The 23,126-nt window shown below is 38.5% G+C and overlaps 1 protein-coding gene across 3 annotated transcripts in view; it reads right to left on the reverse strand.

Annotated features, from left to right (window-relative positions):
* Window positions 1–465: 465 nt before the first annotated feature.
* The window catches only part of TNFRSF9 (TNF receptor superfamily member 9), a 33,949-nt gene continuing 11,288 nt past the window's right edge, over window positions 466–23,126 (reverse strand). For all 3 annotated transcript variants that reach the window (XM_060201404.1, XM_060201405.1, XM_060201403.1), the window contains one exon: window positions 466–2,601. In XM_060201404.1, coding sequence (XP_060057387.1) covers window positions 2,513–2,601 — 89 coding nt within the window. In that variant the 3' untranslated portion in view covers window positions 466–2,512. The remainder of the gene's footprint in view (window positions 2,602–23,126) is intronic.

Below are 23,126 nucleotides of genomic sequence, written 5' to 3' on the forward strand. Positions count from 1 at the left end.
GATAACCGGTCCTTTCATGAATGTGGATGGTGGGCAAGAGTTAGAGTTAAAGACAACAGTTAAAATGTTTAGACTAACATGTGAGGAAAGAGAGTTGAACACCAGGTATCAGAAGCCTAAAGGGAAACCACATTCAAATCTACAGTGCTTCCATTTGGAAGCTAAAAGAAAAAAAAAGTGACACCTAGCTCTGTCCCTGAGAAGACACTGGCAAACTTCTTTCCTTTGCCTCCTATTAAACAAGGGATTGTGCCAATGATAGTGCTCTTAATCTTATACCAGGTTCACAGAATTCTTTTGTGGAAAAGTTTGGGCTCCTAAAATGTCAGATAATTCTACTGAAAGAGCTCGATAAATAAGAAAATAAATTCTTTAAAGGGGATGGGGGTTATATTATTACATTCTTGGAATGTTGCTGAACTGTAGATCTAATTCAAGGATAATAGAACCTTTAACTGTGTCTGCAATTAATATTTTATTTTGTTTTTTCACAAATTTATGACAAAACTCAACACCCATTCATGATTCTAAAATAAAAATTAATTCTATTCACAAATCAGGAAAATGAGGGAACTTCACTAATCATGCATTTTCACTAAAAAACTAAAAGTGTCCTTAATAAATAAGAGAAAACAAAACATATTATTATGTTTTACAGGAGCTCCTAGCAATAAGCCAAGTAGTATATCAAACAAGAAACACAAAGAGCAGTCGGGAAAGTGGCACACCAGGTAGAGCACAGGACTTACAAGGTAGGTCCTGAGTTTAAACTCCCATCACTGTTAATGCCAGGCGATGCTCTGGTTATGGGTGAGGAATGATTTTTACATGCTTATTTTTTAATTTTTTGTGGGGGGGAGGAATATGGTACTGGGGAATTTTGGGTCTAATGCGTGTTTGAGCATGGATGGTTGACCCCTCATCTATCAGATTCCCCTTAGCATGCCAGCCTTGTCGAGCGAGAAATGTGGCCAGAGTACTCAGGGAATTCCAACCTTCCTATCAGCCTCACCACATCACCTCACCCCTCCTCCCTCTGGTGGGCTTCAAGGCCTTCTTTAAAATTCTATTTCCCCATTCCTGCATCACCATCCACACCTTCTCATTGCTTTGCTCTCTTTTCCCTTATAAGGAGATACTGGTCTCATTGGCCAGCTTGGCTACTTCCCTGCACAGCTACCCCTTTATAAACTTATAACTGAAACTATAAAAGGTTCCATCCTCCTCCACAGTACTCTGAGGAGGTCTGTTGTATTGTCTGCTGCCAGGGTAAGCTGGGAAGACCCCTCAGCGAGCTCATCCCTGCTGCTGCTGGCGCGAGGTTCCCTGCTCTCTGTCTAAGCTCTGGTAGCTAACAGACTGGGTGGTGACATGGGAGCTGGGCTGGCTCACTCCCACAAGGAACCAAACAGGGAATGAACCATGGGAATGAACCCATGGTACTGGGGAATGAATCCATGATTCTTAAAGGCTTACCTTAGGAGACTTAGTGGTGTCTCACATTTGACCAATGAGAGTATGGCACCTGCAGCTCTGGCTCTCTGGTTGGGCTCTGTGATGATGGATCTCTCCATTCTACGATCACACTTCATACCTTTCATATACACACATATTCCATTTATTATGTTTGTGAAATACTATTTTTGGGTCTTTTTGTTCTTTCGGTTTGGTTTTGGTATATCAGTGATACCAAAGATAAAATCCAAGGCCTTACAAATGCAAAGTATGCACTCCATTGCTGAACTAAATCCCCGGCTAGAGATCTGAAGAATTAAAAAGAATATAAGCTCCAGTTCAGAGGGGAGTAAGACAAAGGTAGAAGATGTGAAGATGGAGAGGAGTCAAGGAGAAGCAGTCATTTTACCTTTTTGCTCTAGGTCTGAGATGTGTTGCCCTTAAAAACAACCTTGGGAATTGTTGTCATTTCTCCTGCTAATGGTGGCAGATGTCACTGGTTGTATAACTAAACCAGCAGAAATTTTGGTTGGGGCATTTCTTACATCATATTGTTTAGTGTCATATCTTACTGACACAGAACAAACAAATTTAATTTTGGTTATAATGTTAGCAGGCCTTCATAATAAAATTTAAACTATCGATTTAAATATATATATATATATATCCCAAACCAGCTGAGAACTAGAAAATGCCCCTTTACCTCTATCCCAAACTTCTCTGATAAAGGGGCACTGTGGGTAAGGGCTAGCTCAGCAGTACATGTCTTTCATGTGTGAGGTCCTGGGTTCATTCCCTGACAGAGCTGTGCTCTGCTCTCTCTCACTCTTGTAAGTTAAAAAAATAAATTATTTTTTATTTTAAAAATAGCACTTTAAAATAAACATTAAAAAACATTTTAAAAGTCCAACTCATTAGCATTTAGAGAAAACTTTGGGTAAATCCTGGGCATTATCTAGGATGGCGTTTTTCAATTTAGAAAGACACAGCCACTGGGTCACTCATTTCTCTTCCAAGTCTCTTCAAGCAATTCCCAAGAGCTCTTTGGATTTCTGCTTCACAGCTCACGTTCTCCTTCTTCTTCTTCTGGAAACCGGCAACTACAAGCATCTTCTTCTTGGGCAGTTTGCACTGTTCTCACAAAAGCTAAAATAAATAAATAAATAAATAAATAAATAAATAAATAAATCTTGTCTTGATATTTCATGTTTGCTTTCCATACATCACAGCCAAACAACATTAAGGCAATAAATCTTCCCAAGTTCACAAAACTATCCATGAGAAAGTGAATGCAAGTCTGAACTTTTCTTTACAATGATAATGATTATTATTATGGCATCCAGAGTTACTTCTGGGGCTTAGTGCCTGCACTACAAATCCACTGATCCTGTGGCCATTTTTTCAATTTTTTTTTATAGGAAAGAGAGAAAATGAGAGGGAAGAGGAAGAGAGAGAGAGAGAGAGAGAGAGAGAGAAACACCTGAAGACCTGTTTCATTGTTTGTGAAGTGATCCCATGCAAGTGGGGAGCCCAGGTTTGAACCAGGATCCTTACACTTCATACTATATACACTTAACCCAATGTGCCACTGCCTAGCCCCCTCTTTAGTATTATTTAATCTGTTTCCTGTTTAACTAAATATTTTTATTGGTCCTGAAAAACTATTGCCTATTCTCCTTAATGGCTTAAAAAAAACACTGAGTGGGGTTCCAGGAAGATGGTGGACTGAGAAGCTTCTAGCAGCGTGTGCTCTGATCACATCTTCTGGAAACGAAATCTGACTCAGAGTGGACTCTCTATGTGTGTATCTCTGCTCTAGTTCCCTTTCCCCTCTTGTCACCCCTAGAATATACAGTGGATAGTAGATTTGCATAATTGTCTATTCTTGCTATCCTCTCTCTCTTTTCTCTTTCTTCACTGGGATTTGGTTACTATTTTTTCACGGACTGGAGAAATTGTTTGGCTAACTGATAACGATTAAACTACTTCAATACTTACTTCAGTTGCTACTGTAATTCCAAAGGTTGGTGAGTGCAATTGTCATAAAGGTATTTAGTACAGTGTTACTTGTACTCAAGACACAACAACTAAGGAACAACAGAGCATAAAGAAAAAGAAACACATAAATAAAAAAAAATGGGTAGATCAAAAACAAATAAAACTGCTACTCCAATGAATGAAGACAAGAGCCCAGAAGAAACTACAAATCAGCCAGAAGTAACCATAGATAAGAAAAGTATGCAAGCAATAATAAACTTATTAATCACAGAAATGAAAACAACATTGAAGGAAAGGAATGGCAGTATTAGGGAAACAATAGTTGAGACCCCCAAGGAAAATACTGATTATCTTGAGGCAATTAGAGAACTGAAAGCTGAAATAGCTGTAATGAAGAAAGAAGCTGAGGCAAGGGAAAGCAGACTAAAAGGAGCAGAAAACAGAATTAGTCAGACAGAGGATGAATTAGAGAAAATGAAGAAAGAGGTGAAAGAGCTTAAAAAGAGATTGAGAGACACTGAAAACAACAACAGAGACATATGGGATGATCTCAAAAGAAGTAACATTCGTATAATTGGCCTGCCAGAGGAAGAAAGAGAGGAAGGGGAAGTAAACATTCTAGAGGAAATAATAGAAGAAAACTTTCCAGACCTTAATAACAGAAAGGATATCAAGGTTCAAGAGGCCCAGAGAGTACCAAACAGAATCAACCCAGACCTGAAGACACCAAGACACATCATAGTCACAATGAGAAGAAGAAAGGATCCTAAAGACTGCAAGAGAGAAAAAAAAAAGTCACATACAAGGGAAAACGCATAAGATTATCTGCAGACTTCTCCACTCAAACTCTAAAAGCCAGAAGGGAGTGGCAAGATATCTATTGAGCCCTGAATGAAAATGGATTTCAACCAAGGATAATATATCCTGCTAGACTTTCATTCAAACTACATGGAGGGATCAAAACCTTCTTAGACAAACAACAATTAAAGGAGGCAACCATCACCAAGCCGGCCCTGAAAGAGGTTCTAAAAGACCTCTTATAAACAAGAACATCACTATAATACTTGCAATATATCAGAGCAAACAAAATTTTTTTTTGAACAATGGCACTACAATACATTAAATCCATAATATTAATAAACATCAATGGCTTAAACTCACCTATTAAAAGGCACAGGGTGGGGGGATGGATCAGAAAACATAACCCAACCATATGCTGCTTGCAAGAATCCCATCTGTCACAACAAGATAAACACAGACTTAAAGTGAAAGGATGGAAAACTATCATACAGGCTAACGGACCACAAAAAAGGGCAGGAACAGCCATTCTCATGTCAGACATGATAGATTTTAAATAAAGTAATAAAAGATAGACAAGGACATTACATAATTATTAGAGGATCAATCAGCCAAGAAGACTTAACAATTATTAACATCTATGCACCCAACGAGGGACCATCTAAATACATTAAGCACCTACTGAAAGAATTTCAAAAATACATCAATAGTAATACAATAATAGTGAGAGACTTCAATACCCAACTCTCACACTTAGATCAACAAAGCAGAGAACCAATAAAGATACAAGAGAATTGAATGAAGAGATTGACAGACTAGACCTCTTGGACATTTTCAGACTCCTCCACCCCAAAAAACTGGAATACACCTTCTTTTCAAATCCACATAACTCATACTCAAGGATAGACCACGTTAGGCCACAAAGACAGCATCAATAAATTCAAGAGCATTTAAATCATCCCAAGTATCTTCTCAGACCACAGTGGAGTAAAACTAACATTTAACAACAAATGGAAAATTATTAAAAGACACAGAATTTGGAAACTAAACAACATGCTCCTTAAGAACCACAGGGTCAGAGACTCACTCAAGCAGGAAATTCAAATGTTCCTGGAAACAAATGAAAATGAAGACACAACCTATCAAAATATTTGGGACACAGCTAAAGCAGTACTGAGAGGGAAACTTATAGCCATACAATCACATATTAAACACCAAGAAGAAGCTCAAATGAACGACCTTACTGCACACCTCAAGGACTTAGAGGAAGAGGAACAAAGGAACCCTAAAGCAACCAGAAGGACAGAAATCACTAAAGTTAGAGTAGAAATAAACAACATCGAAAATAAAAGAACCATACAAAAGATCAATGAAGCCAAATGTTGGTTCTTTGAAAGATTAAACAAAATTGACAAACCCCTAGCCAGACTGACCAAACAAAAAAGAGAGAAGACTCAAATTAATAGAATTGTAAACGATGCAGGAGACATCACAACTGACACCACAGAAATCCAGAGAATTCTGCGAAACTTCTATAAAGAACTATATGCCACCAAGCTAGAGAATCTGGAAGAAACGGAACAATTCCTAGAAACCTATGCACTTCCAAAACTGAACCAAGAAGAACTACAAAATCTAAATGCACCAATCACAGACAAAGAAATTGAAACCGTTATTAAGAATCTCCCCAACAACAAAAGTCCTGGACCAGATGGCTTCACAAACGAATTCTACAAAACCTTCAGGAAACAGTTAATACCCATACTTCTTAAGCTATTCCATAAGATTGAAGAAACAGGAATACTCCCTTCCACCTTTTATGAAGCCAACATCACCCTGATACCAAAAGCTGATAGGGACAGAACAAAAAAGGAAAACTACAGACCAATATCTCTGATGAACACAGATGCCAAAATATTAAACAAGATCTTGGCCAACCAGATACAGCAACACATCAAAAAAATTGTTCATCATGACCAAGTGGGATTCATCCCAGGAATGCAAGGCTGGTTCAACATCCATAAGTCAATCAATGTCATTCACCACATCAATAAAAAAAAGCCAAAAACCACATGATTATCTCAATAGATGCAGACAAAGCCGTTGACAAAATCCAACACCCGTTCATGCTCAAAACTCTACAAAAAATGGGAATAGATGGGAAATTCCTCAAGATAGTGGAGTCTATATATAGCAAACCTACAGCCAACATCATACTCAATGGACAGAAGCTGAAAGCATTCCCCCTCAGATCGGGGACTAGACAGGGCTGTCCACTGTCACCGTTACTCTTCAACATAGTATTGGAAGTTCTTGCCATAGCAATCAGGCAAGAGAAAGAAATCAAAGGAATACAGATTGGAAGGGAAGAAGTCAAGCTCTCACTATTTGCAGATGATATAATAGTATACATAGAAAGATCTAAAGAATCCAGTAGAAAATTACAGGGAGTTATTAGGCAATATAGCAAGGTATCAGGCTACAAAATCAATGTACAAAAATCAGTGGCATTTCTTTATGCAAACACTATATCTGAAGAAGACAACATCCAGAAATCACTCCCATTTACTGTTTCAGCAAAATCAATCAAATACCTAGGAATAAAGTTGACCAAAGAAGTGAAAGACTTGTATGCTGAAAACTATGAGTCGCTACTCAAGGAAATAGAAACTGATACCAAGAAATGGAAAGATATCCATGCTCATGGATTGGAAGAATAAATATCATCAAAATGAATATTCTCCCCAGAGCCATATACAAATTTAATGCAATACCCATCAAAGTTCCACCAAGCTTCTTTAAGAGAATACAACAAACACTACAATCATTTATCTGGAACCTGAAAACACCTAGAATTGCCAAAAACATCTTGAAGAAAAGAAACAGAAATGGAGGCATCACACTCCCAGACCTTAAACTATATTATAAAGCCATCATCATCAAAACAGCATGGTACTGGAACAAAAATAGGCACACAGACCAGTGGAACAGAATTGAAAGCCCAGAAGTAAATCCCAACACCTATGGGCATCTAATCTTTGATAAGGGGGCCCAAAGGATTAAATGGAAAAAGGAGGCTCTCTTCAATAAATGGTGCTGGGAAAACTGGGTTGAAACATGCAGAAGAATGAAATTGAACCACTTTATCTCACCAGAAACAAAAATCAACTCCAAATGGATCAAAGACCTAGATGTCAGACCAGAAACAATCAAATACTTAGAAGAAAACATTGGTAAAACAGTTTCCCACCTACACCTCAAGGACATCTTTGACGAATCAAACCCAATTGCAAGGAAGACTAAAGCAGAAACAAACCAATGGGACTACATAAAATTGAAAAGCTTATGCACATCCAAAGAAACTATTAAACAAACAGAGAGACCCCTCACAGAATGGGAAAAGATCTTCACATGCCAGACATCAGACAAGAAACTAATCACCAAAATATATAAAGAGCTCAGCAAACTTAGCACCAAAAAAGCAAATGACCCATCCAAAAATGGGCAGAGGATATGAACAAAACATTCACCTCAGAGGAGATCCAAAAAACTGCTCTAGGTCACTGATTGTCAGAGAAATGCAAATTAAGACAACACTAAGATACCACCTCACTCCTATAAGAATGGCATACATCAAAAAGGACAGCAGCAACAAATGCTGGAGAGGATGTGGGGACAGTGGAACCCTTTTACATTGCTGGTGGGAATGTAAATTGGTCCAGCCTCTGTGGAGAGCAGTCTGGAAAACTCTCAGAAGGCTAGACATGGACCTTCCATATGATCCAGTAATTCCTCTCCTGGGGTTATACCCCAAGGACTCCATAACACCCAAGCAAATGGAATACTATGCAGCTCTCAAGAACAATGAACCCACCTTCTCTGACCCATCTTGGACAGAACTAGAAGGAATTATGTTAAGTGAACTAAGTCAGAAAGATAAAGATGAGTATGGGATGATCCCACTCATCAACAGAAGTTGACTAAGAAGATCTGAAAGGGAAACTAAAAGCAGGACCGGATCAAATTGTAAGTAGGGCACCAAAATAAAAACCTAGTGGTGAGGGGTAGACATGCAGCTTCCTGGGCTAGTGGGGGGTGAGAGTGGGCATGAGGGATGGGTCACAGTCCTTTGGTGGTGGGAATGGTGTTTATGTACACTCCTAGCAAAATGTAGACATATAAATCAGTAGTTAATTAATATGAGAGGGGGAAAATCAATTGTATGTCTCAAAGTTTCTCAAAACACAAGCTGAATCTTTTTAATATATAGGCTGTGTATCTGATATGCAGACTCTCTCAAAAGCCTAGACCAAGCAGATTAGAAGCATCCAATAGCACAGCTATATACAAGATACTGGATACTGTACAGCAAACCCTAACAAAAGGACTTTTCAAAGTTAACCCAATTACCAAATAATGTGATGATAACATTAACTATCGATTGTCTTTTTGAACCCTAAGACAGCAGGAACCTCACATCTCCACTATAGAGCCCCTACTTCCCCCAGTCCTGGAATCCTTGGATAGGGCCCACTTTCCCGTATGCATCTCCCAATCCAAACCAAATAATATTGCATCCGCTGATCACAACCTAACCAACGCAACGATTGCCACCTCAACATGCTTCACCTCAGACTGTGTCCAGAGACTTCATGTGTGGAATGACAACCCTTCAGCTTCATTACTCGGGTGAGACCTTTTCTTTTATAGTACACTCTAATTTCATCTCAGGTAGTTCACTTTCTAGCAAAGTCCCATAACCTAGATATACACCAGTTTCTGTGAGAGAGAGCTTATATTCACACGTATCCATAAACTATTGCAAAATATATACCTGAAAGCAGAAGTACACTAGAGTTTGCAGTGAGTACCTCCCTAACACTTCCTCTCCACTATTCCAAGCTTGGGATCCATGATTGGTCAACAAATTGTTTGGCTTCTTATGTTAACTCTCTTTTCAATCACCAGGTTCCAGATGCCACCAGGATGCTGGCCAGGCTTCCCTGGATTGAAGACCCCACCATTGTGTCCTGGAGCTCAGCTTCCCCAGAGACACACCCTACTAGGGAAAGAGAGAGGCAGACTGGGAGTATGGACCGACCAGTCAATGCCCATGTTCAGCGGGGAAGCAATTACAGAAGCCAGACCTTCCCCTTCTGCAACCATCAACGACCCCTGGGTCCATGCTCCCAGAGGGCTAGAGAATGGGAAAGCTATCAGGGGAGGGGGTTGGTTATGGAGATTGGGTGGAGTTGTACCTCCTACCTTATGTTTTTGTACATTAATCCTTTCTTAAATAAAAAATTAAAAAAAAACTGAGTAATGAGTTGAGATAGCTCACATTGGCAGGCGCATGCGTTACAGTGTACAAAAGAAACCCAGGTTTGAACTCTGTTTCTATCTTTCTAATTTTTTTTTGAAGATATAGACTGAGAGACAGCGAGAGACTGAAAAATACCACAGCACTTAAACTTCCTTCAGTGTGGTAGAGGCTGGGCTGGAACCTGTGTTGAGCACATGGCAGAGCAGAGCACTATCCAAGTGAGCTATTTCACTAGCCCTGACTCTTTCTTCCTCTTTCCCTTTCTTTCTTCCTCTTTCCCTTTCTCCCTTTCTCCCTTTCTCCCTTTCTCCCTTTCTCTCTTTCTCTCTTTCTCTCTTTCTCTCTTTCTCTCTTTCTCTCTTTCTCTCTTTCTTTCTCTCTTTCTCTCTTTCTCTCTTTCTGGCTGGGCCCACTGCCTGGGAAGTCCAGGCCATTGTTTCCATGAGAGTCTGAGCTGGTCGACCCCAGACCCTCCTCTCTGTGGGTTGAGATATGGCAGGTCCCTCCTGACCTCTGGAATTTATGACTTGGACTCCCAGACATGAGCGCCTCTCTACACAGGCCACCCTTCCTCTCTTTTTAAACAAAGACCATAAATTACTGTTTGGCTAACTTGAAAATTGCCAGCAAACATCCTGATTACTCAGCTGCCTCCCCTCCTCCCTGCCCTACAGTGCCTTCAATCTACCTCCAGATAAATATACATTGTGAAGCTTGTGATCAAACCTTGTAAATGTGAATGTGCATTGTGTTGCTCTGTGTTTGGGTTAGTAATTACCTTAACCTCCACCCCCCCCCCAGCAATGGTAATATTTGCCTGCCTTATCCCCCAATAAATATGATGACCCCTTGAGATTCTCCTGGAGCTGTTTTATTTGTCTCTCCGTGTACTTTGCAGAGCTACCCCAGGACTCCCAGGGGGTCACTCTGACCCTTAGCCACTGCTGATCAGGGGGGTGGGGGACCCAGAGCGAGCCTGCATTTTCTTTCTTCCTTCCTTTCTTTTTCTTTCTTTCTTTCTTTCTTTCTTTCTTTCTTTCTTCCTTCCTTCCTTCCTTCCTTCCTTCCTTTCTTTCTTTCTTTTTTAATTTTATTTTATTTTCAGGAATTTTAAACTTTACTCAGGAAAACAAAGTGCTCACATGTTTGGAGTACACATGACAAGAGAGAGAGAGAGAGAGAGCACCTGAGAGCCTACTACTCATATGTTGGCAGGTTCCCTCATTCTCTCTCTCTCTCTCTCATTCTCTCGCCTCTCTCTCTTTCTAGCCTCCAGGGTTATCACTGGGGCTTGGTTCCTGCACTACCAATCCACTGCTCCTGGCAGCCATCTATTTTTCCCCCCACTGTTGTTGCTGTTGTTGTTATTGGATAAGACAGAGAAATTGAGAGAGGAGGGGAAGACAGAAAGGGAGAGAGAAAGATAGACACCTGCATCAGTAATGGAGGAGGCTTAGAGGGACAGGCAGGACTTACTGTCACCTTGGAGTAATGAAGACACACCCAAGACACACCACTTTCCTGTCAATAGAAACCATGTGGAGAGCAGTAAAACAAAGATGGGGGAGGGAGGCTTTACTTCTCCTAGTTAGGGTGGGCCAGTGGAGGCTCTGTGGGGTGCTTGACCTCTCACACCTGTCTGCAGAGATGAGGATCCCCTCAAGCCCTGGAAGTCTAGTGGAGAATCTGGACTTTCACTCCTGCCTGCCACTAACAAGGTAGTACCCCCTCTCCTCTGATGGAGTGGTATCAGAGGAAGTCTTAGAAAATACAAGGTATTAGTAGATCAAAAGCCTGATATTATCATACCCAGCATGTCTGGGTTTCAATCAAGACTCATTTGTTAGGGACACAGAGATATCTCAGCATTAGAGCATAGGTCTTGCATGCCTGCGGTCCTAGGTTGAATTGTTAGTATTATCATATGCCAGTGCTGAGCAGAGTTCTGGCCTTGTATGTATTCATTCTTTCTTTTTTAAAAATCTATTTATTTATTGTCTAGAAACAGATAAATTCATAGGGAAAGGGCAGATGGAAAAGGGGAGAGAGAGAGATATTTACCTGCAGGACTGCTTCACTGCTTATGAAACTTTTCTCCTACAGGTGGGGGACCTGGGGCTTGAAACTGGGTCTTTGTGTATTGTAACATGTTTGCTTTACCAGGTGCACCACCACCCAGCCCTGCTCACACTGTTTTACACACACATTCTCTCTTTTTCCTTCACATAAAAATAGTTTTAAAATCACTGCATTCTTAACATTTTGTTTAATGACATGCCTCTCTTTTAATATGAACATTATATTGGACTTCTGTCAGTGCCTCATTACCTTCTTCTTTTTTTTTTTAGAAATTTCAGGAGAAAAATGTACTGGTAATTACATAGTATAATTACAGATAATCCTTGGAAATCTGCTGACCTGTTGAAAGTGAAATTCATTTCTGAGTAATACTCTGGCAAGACTCAGAAAAAATAAACATCTCTGTGTGATCCAAGTGGTTTCTTGTGTGAAAAGAAGCGATAGAGATTTGAAAGATAAATTGTTTCAAATTTCATAGTCTCTAGAGAAGCTCGTTTGTCACAACCAGATGCTTTAAAATATGCTTCCTTACCCTCTTTTGGAAAAAAATAATTCTGAAAAATATGTGAGAAGCTAATAAAAATGAGCAAAAATAAAAAATTTAAATCACTGCATTCTAAGAATATAGTGTAGGGAAAATAAAATAAAAGCCAGAGAAAGGAGACAAAAAATAAAATGGCACTTTGAGTCCCTTGCTTTCCTCCTTTCTCATAAAAGTAAATATCCCAGAAAAGTTTTAAATATCTAATTCATATCACAATTACTAGTGAAGATAGAAGAATGCTTTCTTCCTAGGACTAAGGTGGTCAGAGAAATAGCTCACTTGTGCTGTGAAACCTAGGTTCAAGCCTAGTGCCCACGACATGGAAGGAGTTTTTAGTCTCTTTCAATCTCTCTCTCCTCCTCTGCCTCTCTGTCTCTATCTTGAAAAGAAGGAGGAGGAGGAGGAGGATAAGAGAAGGACAAAGAAGGAGGGAGAGGAGGAGGAGAAAGTGGAAAAAAGAGTAAGGAAGGATATTCATTTTCATCACTCTCACTCAGCATAGTACTAGAAATTCTAGCCAGTACAATAAGACAATAAAAATAAGAGGCATAAATATAAGGAAAAAATACAAACAAAGCTATTCTTGTTTCAGATGATATTGAGTTCTATACTTAAAGATACCAAGGAATATACAAAGCTCTCATAAAACAAATATGTGAGTTCAGCAAAAATCAACTATATTCCTGCATACTAAAATGAACTCATGAAAGCCAAATTTAAGATACAGTAACATGCACAATTGTTAAAATAGTGTAAATACTAAAGTCTAAATTTAACAAAGCATGAATCGGGGGGCAGGCGGTGGTGCACCTGGTTATGCACACATAGTACTAAGCACAAGGACATGAACAAGGATCTGGGTTCCAGCCCCTGGCTCCCTACCTGCAGGAGGATGCTTCACAAGCAGTAAAGCAAGTCTGCAGGGGCCTATCTTTCTCTTTCCCTCTTTATCTCCCTCTCCTCTCTCAATTTCTTTCTGTCCTATCCAATTTTTTAAAAAGGCATGAATGGAACTTATATGCCAAAAACTAATATAATGCTGAGGAAAGAAATTTAAAATATATGCACAAATGAGGAGACATGTTATGTGCATGGATTGGAGTATTTAGCATAGTATAGTCAGTTCTCCCCCAAGTTGACACACAGGCATAACACTATTATTTCAGTATTCCAGTTGACTTTTTGTAGAGACTGATAAGATTATCTTAAAGTTTACATGGAAATACAAAGGAATTGTTTTTTTTTTAAAAAAAAAAAGCCTTTGTAGACTGTACTCTTTCTAAGCAGATCTAGGGACTCAGAGAGGGGAAGTTGGAGATGTAAGTCCGTATGGTAGAACAGGATGATAGTTCGGTGGAAAGTGAAATGTACTAACACCTATCTTGGGAAAATGGGAAAACGTACTCTCATAATAACAACAGAATCTAGTGTGGGGGGGTGTATTGTTATATGGGAATCTGGGGAATGTTATGCATGTATAAACTATTGTACTTACTGTTGAATGTAAAAGATTAATTCCCCAATAAAAAAGAATTCCTGTAAATCAATATTTCCTAAATAAATTAATACCTAAGTTGGAAAAAATACTATTTGAAAAAGAAAATAAAAGGACCCATTCTAGCCTTCTTCACCTTCCAATTTCAAGATTTATTTTAAAGATACAGCTAACAAAACACTGTGGCGTGCTGGGGAGATAGCATGATGGTCATGCAAAGCACTCATGTCTCAGGCTTCAAAGTCCTAGGTTCGATTCCCAGCACCATGATAAACCAGAGTCAAGCAGTGCTCTGATCTCAGGGTCCTCCTCTCTCTCTTTCTTTCTCTCTCTCTCTCTCTCTCTCCCATCTGTAACTTTCTCTCTCTAAAATAAAATATTAAAAATAAACTATGTGGCATCAGCAAAAGAATAAGTGCATGGATCAGAAGAACAATAGGAAAACCAAAAATAGTCTCTGTCTAAGCATAGTAAAGTGATTTTCAATAAATTTGTCAAAAGCAATTCAATGGAGGAAGGACAATATTTTCAGCAAACACTAATGGAGCAATTGGACATCCACAGGCAAAAATAAGACCTAAATCTCCCACATCTTATACAAAACTTAACAAAAAATGGACCATGGATTTAAACACACTATCTTTTCAATTTCCTGTGAATATTTATCTAATTATTTTCAAATAAAAATGTCTTTTAATTCTATACTATTTTTATTATGTGTCTCATCTCCCAAAATCAATTCTGAATACAATTATTATTTCAAATCCACATATTTTTAAATGTTTGGTTTTTTATCTTTATTTATTTGATAGAGACAGCCAGAAATTGAGAGGGAAGAGAGTGATAGGAAGAAGGACAGAGAGAGACACCTGCATCCCTGCTTCACCACTTGCAAAGCTTTCCCCTTGCAGGTGGGGACCAAGGGCTTGAACCTGGGTCCTTGAGCACTGTAACATATATGCTCAACCAGGTGTACCACCACCAGGCCCCCCACATATGTTTTATATAATATATAGAGAGTGTATTGTATAATTGTAAGTATATATGGAATATGTAGGACTGAAGATTTACACAACCAACTCCTCTCTTAAACTGAGTTGGCTGTAACTGAGTTCAAGATTATAGTGGGTAAAAAGTTGCTTTTTTTTTTTTAAGTGATATAAGTTTTGTTTAAAAATGGGTCATGGCTCTATTGCAGCTCATTAACTACTCATAAATATTTCTGAAAAGTATTTCATAAAGAACTTCATTATCGTTTGGGGTGGGAATGAGAATAGCTCGTTAAGCCAAAAATCTAGGTATGAGTTTAGAGGTTTAAATCAGAAGTTAAGACTTCACAGAGAGTAGAACAAACCACAGAGTGGGAAAACCTATTTGCATACACATGAACCACAAACTAAAGAATTCCCATAGGTGAACAAGATAGGGACAGATAACCCCCCAAAACTTGACCACACACTTTGCAAAAGAGGAAATCTAAATGACCAATATAACTAAAAAACAAAGATATCTAATTTTACTAGTAACCTGGAAAATGAAAATTAAAAACCACAATGAGATACCACCTACCAGGTAGATAAAATTTAAGAAGTTTGGGGGCTGGGTGATAGTGCACTAGGTTAAGCACACATAGTATTAAGCACAAGGATCTGCATAAAGATCACAGTTTGAGCCACTAACTACCAACCTGCAGAGTGGGGTCATTTCACAAGCTGTGAAGCACATCTGTAGGTCTCTCTCTCTCTCTCTACCACTCTCTATCTTCCCCTCCTCTCTCAGTTTCTCTCTACCCTATCCATTAAAATGGAAAAAATGGCCTCCAGGAGCATTGGATTTCTAGTGCTAGCAAAGAGCCCCAGCAATAACCCTAAAGGCAAAAAAAAAAAAAAAAAAAAAAAAATTAGAAGTTTTATAGTATCAAGTGTGGAACAAAAATATTTCTCACAGCTGCAGGGGGAAGGCAAATGGCCTCAAGAACTTTAGAAAAACATCTGGTATGTCTACTAAGGACTAAGAGCCACAGTTTATCCTAGCAATTTTAACCCTATGTAAAAACAAAACAAAATACATAAACATGTATACTGAGATACTGAGATAAAAATATTCAAATATCACTGTTTACAATAGCCCCAAACTGGAAATAACCCAAGTGGTCATCAGTATTTGATAAACTAGCTACAATATTACAATTCAACAGAAGATATCCAACAGTAGAACTTAACTAAAAGTAAAGGCAACAGGTGAAATCATAAAGATATGAAGAAGGAAAAACACAGAATAGATGCAGCATGGCTCATTCATATGAAATTCACAAATGGCCAAATTAAACTGTAAATTAAAAATATCAAGGAAATGAATACCATAAGAATCTAAATGTGGGGAGTCTGGCAGTAGCGCAGTGGGTTAAGTGCACATGGCACAAAGCCCAAGGACCAGCTTAAGGATCCTGATTCAAGCCCCCGGGTCCCCACCTGCAGGGGAGTCCCTTCACAGGCGGTGAAGCAAGTCTACAGGTGTCTATCTTTCTCTCCCCCTCTCTGTCTTCCCTTCCTGTCTCCATTTCTCTCTGTCCTATCTAACAATGACAACAACAATAACTACAACAACAATAAAAAAAATAACAAGGGCAACAAAATGTAAAATAAATAAATATTAAAAATTAAAAAAAAATTATCTAAATGTGGGAGTTCCAGAGGAAAGGCTACAGAGCAGCAAAAGATGTGTTTCTCTTCTGTCCTCTCCTTTCCTCTCCTCTCCCAGGTCAGCTAGGAATACTAAAGGAGATCATCTGGGACTGCAACAGGACAGGACTAGAACAACTTCAGGAACCCACCAAATCCCTGGTGAGTGCAAATACGTGTGGCTTGCAGACAGAGAGGAGCCTAGGGAGAGATTAAGTCAGTGGTAACAGTCTGGCAGTTTACCAGTTGAGACACCACCTCCAGTCTGTTTCACGAACAAAAAGACTGCTGAAAGGAAGAGAATACTTCCCTAAGACTCATCAAATGCAACTGTGAATCTCCATTGCTACTGCCCTCAGAAGCTGGAGCAGCAGGGGGGAAGTCCTGTGCTGACACCAGGGAACAGAGAACTAACCAGCCTAGCAGTGGGACTATGAGAGTCTCTTTGCATAACCACTGGATTATCTCTGCCCCACCCTGCTTTATCTCTTAGTCAGAAATGAGGGATTAAGCTAAGAAGCCTACTTATAGTTTAAAAGCCCTCAGACTTCCATAGCCTAACAGGGAAGAAAAGCAACAAAAGATGCTTTTAAGACACTGCAACTCAGGGATTAAAATAACATTGAAATAACTGTCAATTTCCACAACTGTGAACCCTTTAATTACCGTACTTAGACACAAGTCAATCCAGGCAAGAGTGATCAGTAATTTGAAAAGTACTGAGAGAGGAATCTCATAACATACTACATAGAATGGTTAAAACAACAAAAGAAATATTGGAGAAATGAACCAGGACAAGAGTCCAGCTAAAAGGCCCCCAAAGGTTGAAGCATAAAATAATGAGATAAACATCCAAACACTAGCTAAGGAAATAATCACAGGAGTAAGTAAAGAGTCTGAAAGAATTGTCATCAGAAATGCAGAAACAACATATGAAGCTCTGGAAGAAAACACTAATTATCTCAAGGTTATTAGAGAGCTTATAGCTAAAATAGCTGAGCTAAGAACACAACTAGTTGAACAAGCTAAAACAGTATCAGAAGGAGGTAACAAAATAGATGAACTCCAGAAAAAAGTAGAGAGAGAAAGAATAGAATAAATGAAGCTGAAGACAGAATTAGCAAGATCAAGGATGAATTAAATGCAACTAAAAAAGAAATAAGAGATCTCAAAAAGAGATTAAGAGACTGAAAACAACAACAGAGACCTATGGGATGACTTCAGAAGAAATAATATACACATTATTGGCTTACCAGAGGAAGAAAGAGAGGGAGGGGAAGAAAGCATTCTTCAGGACATAATAGCTAAGAAATTGTCTAGCCTAGACAACATCAAAGACATGAAGGTTCAAGAAACCCAGAGGGTCCCAAAAAGAATTAACCCAGACTTAAAGACACCAAGACACATCATTTTTAGAATGGAAAAAAATAAGGATAAAGAAAGGAAACTGAAGGCTGCAAGTGAAAAACAAAGAATCACCTACAGAGGAAAACCCATAAGATTAGTAGCAGACTTTTCCACACAAACACCACTGGCCAGAAAAGAATGGCAAGATATCTGTCGAGTGCTCAATGAGAAAGGCTTTCAACCATAACTACTGTATCCTGCTAGACTGTTATTCAGACTAGATTGAGACATAAAAACCTTCTCAGATAAGGAACAGTTGAAAGAATCAATGATCACCAAGCCTGCCCTAAAGAAGTTCTGAAAGGTCTCCTATAAACAGTCAGACAACCATAAATATGCTATATACCAGAACACTCTAAAAATCTACAAGAATAGCATTAAAATATCTTCAATCTTTGATATCAATAAATGTCAATGGCCTGAATTCACAGAGTAGGAAGATGGATCAGAAAACACAACCCAACATATGCTGTCTATAGGAAACCCACCTAACTCAACAAAGCAAGCACAGACTCAAAGTGAAAGGATGGAAAACTATCATACAGGACAATGGCTCACAAAAAAGTGCAGGAACAGCTATTCTCATATCTGGCACGATAGACTTAAAAATAAATTAAATTAAACAATATAGGGATGGATATTACTTAATGCTCAGAGGATCAGTCAATCAAGAGGACTTAACAATTATTAACATTGAGGCACCCAATGAGAAACCATCTAAATACATCAAATATCTACTGAAAGATCTACAGCAATATATTAACAGCAACACAGTCATAGTAGGGGACTTCAACATCCCACTCTCTCAACTTGACAGATCATCCAGGCAGAAAAATCAATAAAGAAATGAAGGAGCTAAATGACCAGATAGATAAACTAGAACTATTGGACATTTTCAGAGTCATTCATCCCAAGAAACTGGAATACACATTCTACTCAAGTCCACATGGGTCATTCTCAAGGATAGACCATATGTTAGGCCACAAAGTCAGCATTAGCAAATTCAAGAGCATTGAAATCATCCCAAGTATATCCTCAGACCACAGTGGAATTAAACTAACACTTAACAATCAGCAAAAGATTAGTAAGAGTCCCTAAATGTGGAAACTCAACAGTACACTACTTGATAACTACTGGGTCAAAGAGGAAATAAAGGAAGAAATGAAAATGTTTTGAGAGTTCAATGAAAATGAAGACACAAGCTATCAAAATATTTGGGACACAGCTAAGGGAAGTTCATAGCCACACAAGCACACATTAGGAAACAAGAAAAGGCACAAATAAACAGCCTGATTGCACATCTTAAAGACCTAGAAGAACAAAGGAACCCTAAAGCAACCAGAAGGACATAAATCACTAAAGTTAGGGCAGAAATAAATAGCATTGACAACAAGAAAAGCATACAAAAATCAAAGAAAGTAAATGTTGGTTCTTCGAAAGAGTGAACAAAATCGACAACCTTTAGCCAGATTCACAAAACAAAAAGGGAGAAGACCCAAATAAAAGGATCATAAACAAAAGAGGAGATATCACAGCAGACACCGAAGAAATTTGACATATCATGTGAGGCTTTTATGAACAACTATATGCCACCAAGCTTGAGAACCTGGAAGAAATGGACAATTTCCTACATACCTACGGACTTCCAAAATTAAATAAAGAGGAACTAGATAACATGAACAGGCCCATCACAGCTAGTGAAATTGAAACAGTTATCAAAACCCTTCCCGAGAATAAAAGTCCTGGACCAGATGGTTTTACAAAAGAATTCTACAAAACCTTCAAAGAAGAACTAATACCTCTACTTTTAAAAGTCTTCCAGAAGACTGAAGACACTGGACTACTCCGTTCCAGCTTCTATGAAGCCACCATCACTCTGACACCAAAAGCAGACAGGGATACAACCAAAAAAGAAAGCTACAGACCAATATTTCTGATGAACATAGATGCAAAAATATTGAACAAAATTCTAGCCAACTGCAAACAACAGTATATTAAAAAGGTTGTTTATCATGATCAAGTGGGGTTTATCCCAGGGGTACAAGTTTGGCTTAATATATGTAAATCAATCAACGTGATCCACCACATCAATAAAAGCAAGACCAAAAACCACATGGCCATATCAATAGATACAGAGAAAGCCTTTGACAAAATACAACAGCCCTTTATGATCAAAACACTAAAAAAATGGGAATAGATGGAAAATTCCTGAATAAGTGGAATATATATATAGCAAACCTATAGCCAACATCGTACTCAATGGTGAAAAATTGGAAGCATTTCCCCTCAGATCAGGTACTAGACAGGGCTGCCCACTATCACCATTACTATTCAACATAGTGTTGGAAGTTCTTGCCATAGCAATCAGACAGGAGGAAGGAATTAAAGGCATATAGATTGGAAGAGAAGTAGTCAAACTCTTCCTATTTGCAGATGACATGAGAGCATACATAGAAAAACTCAAGGATGGATTCCAGCAAGAAGCTTTTGGAAATCATCAGGCAATACAGTAAGGTGTCAAGCTAGAAAATTAACATGAAAATGTAAGTGGCATTCCTCTATGCAAACAAAGTTAGAAGAAGTTGAAATCCAGAAATCAATTCCTTTTACTATAGCAACAAAAACAATAAAATATCAAGGAATAAACCTAACCAAAGGAGGGAAAGACTTGTATACTGAAAACTATGAGTCACTGAAGTTGAAAAAGACACAAAGAAGTGGAAACATATTCCATGTTCATAGTTTGGAAGAATTAACATCATTAAAATGAATATACTACACAGCTCCATATACAATTTAATGCAATCCCCATCAAGATCCCAAACACATTTTTTGGAGAATATTACAAATGTTTCAAATATTTATCTGGAATTTGAAAAGACCTAGAACTGCCAAAACAATGTTGAGAAGAAAGAACAGAACTGAAGGCATCACACTCCCAGATCTCAAATTGTATTATAGAGCCATTGTCATCAAAACTGCTTGGTACTGGAACATGAATAGACACACCGATCAGTGGAATAGAATTGAGAGCCCAGTAGTAAGCCCCGACACCTATGGACATCTAATCTTTAACAAAGGTACCCAGACTATTAAATGAAGAAAGCAGAGTCTCTTCAACAAATAATGTTGGGAAAAAAATGGGTTGAGACATGCAGAAGAATGAAACTGAACCACTATATTTCACCAAACACAAAAGTAAATTCCAAGTGGATCAAGGACTTGATTTTTAGACCAGAATCTATCAGATACTTAGAGGAAAATATTGGCAGAACTCTTTTCCGCATAAATTTTAAAGGCATCTTCAAGGAATTGAATCCAATTAAAAAGAAGATTAAGGCAAGTATAAACCATGGGATTACATCAAATTAAAAAGCTTCTGCACAGCCAAAGAAACCACTACCCAAACCAAGAAACCCCTCATAGAATGGGAGATCTTTATATGCTATACATCAGACAAAAGGCTAATAATCAAATTATATAAAGTGCTTGCCAAACTCAACAACAAAAAAACAAATAACCCCATCCAAAAATGGGGAGAAGAAACGGACAGAATACTCACCACACAAGAGATCCAATAGGCCAAGAAACACATGAAAAAATGTTCCAAGTCTTTGGTTGTCAGAGAAATGCAAATAAAGACAACGATGAGATACCACTTCACTCTTGTGAGAATGTCATACATGAGAAAAGGTAACAGCAGCAAATGCTGGAGAGGTTGTGGGATCAAAGAAATCCTCCTTCACTGCTGGTAGTCAATTGGCTCAACCTCTGTGGAGAATAGTCTGGAGAACTTTCAGAAGGTAAGATATGAACCTACCCTATGACCCTGCAATTCCTCTCCTGGGGATATATCCTAAGGAACCCAACACACCCATCCAAAAAGATCTCTGTACACATATGTTCTTAGCAGCACAATTTGTAATAGCCAGACCTGGAAGCAACCCAGGTGTCCAACAACAAATGAGTGGCTGAGCAAGTTGTGGTATATATACACAATGGAATACTACTTAGCTATTAAAAATGTTGAAACTTCATCATTTTCAGCCCATCTTGGAAGGAGCTGGAAGAAATCATGTTAAGTGAAATAAGTCAGAAACAGAAGGATGAATATGGGATGATATCACTCTCAGGAAGAAGTTGAAAAATAAGATCAGAAGAGAAAACAGAAGTAGAATCTGAACTGGAATTGGTGTACTGCATCAAAGTAAAAGATGCTGGTGTGGGTTGGGGGGAGAATACAGGTCCAAAAAGGATGACAGAGGACCTAGTGGGGATTGTATTGTTATATGGAAAACTGGGAAATATTATGCATGTACAAACTATTGTATTTACTGTCGAATGTAAAACATTAATTCCCCAACAAGGAAATAGAAAGGAAGAAAGAAAGAAAGAGAGAAAGAAAAGAAAGAGAGAGAGAGAGAGAAAGAAAGAGAATCTAAATGTGGTTGGCAAGAGGAGGGAAGGAGGGTTTCCTTCTGGAATTGGGATACCTAGGGCTTCAGGTAGTACAAAAGTCTTGTATCTTGATCTGAGTTGGTGTTAGGGTTTTCATTTTACAAATTGTTATACTTTACATAGGCACTGGGTTGTTGTACACCTGGTTGAGCACATGTTACATATATGCATTTTTGTATGCAATAATTTACAATGTAAAAAGGTTTATATTACTTTCAATTTTTTATTTATTTATTTTTATTTTTTGTTCTATTTTTAGTTATTTTTTAATTGCTTCTTTTTAATTTTTCTTTTATATTTATTTCTTTGTTTTCCCTTTTGTTGCCCTTGTTTTATATTGTTGTTGTAATTATTAATTATTATTGCTGTTAATCCTGTTGTTGTTGTTGGGTAGGACAGAGAGAAATGCAGAGAGGAGGGAAAGACAGAGGGGGAGAGAAAGATAGACATCCGCAGACCTGCTTCACCACCTGTGAAGCGACTCCCCTGCAGGTGGGGAGCCAGCGGCTGGAAGCAGGATCCTTATGCTGGTCCTTGTGCTTGGCACCACCTGCTCTTAGCCCACTGCTACCGCCCAACTCCCTATTTTCAAAAATTTTATACAAGTTATTATAGTGCATCTACAGATATAAGGATAAGATTTTATTAACACTGCCTCATATTTTCTCTATCATCTATTTGTCTATCTAATCTGTTTGCCATCACTGGGACCTCACTGCTCCAGGCTGAAAGAAAGATAGAGATGGGGGAAGACACCATAGACTGAAGCTTCCTTCAAGATGTTAGAGGCCAGGCTTAAACCTGGGTTGTGTGCATAGCAAATCAAGTACACTGTCCAAGTGAGTTACTTTGATGGCTTTTCTCACATATTTGTAATAATTTCCAAAT

The sequence above is a fragment of the Erinaceus europaeus genome, chromosome 11 (assembly GCF_950295315.1).
Source record: "Erinaceus europaeus chromosome 11, mEriEur2.1, whole genome shotgun sequence".
In the NCBI taxonomy this organism is placed as follows: domain Eukaryota; kingdom Metazoa; phylum Chordata; class Mammalia; order Eulipotyphla; family Erinaceidae; genus Erinaceus; species Erinaceus europaeus.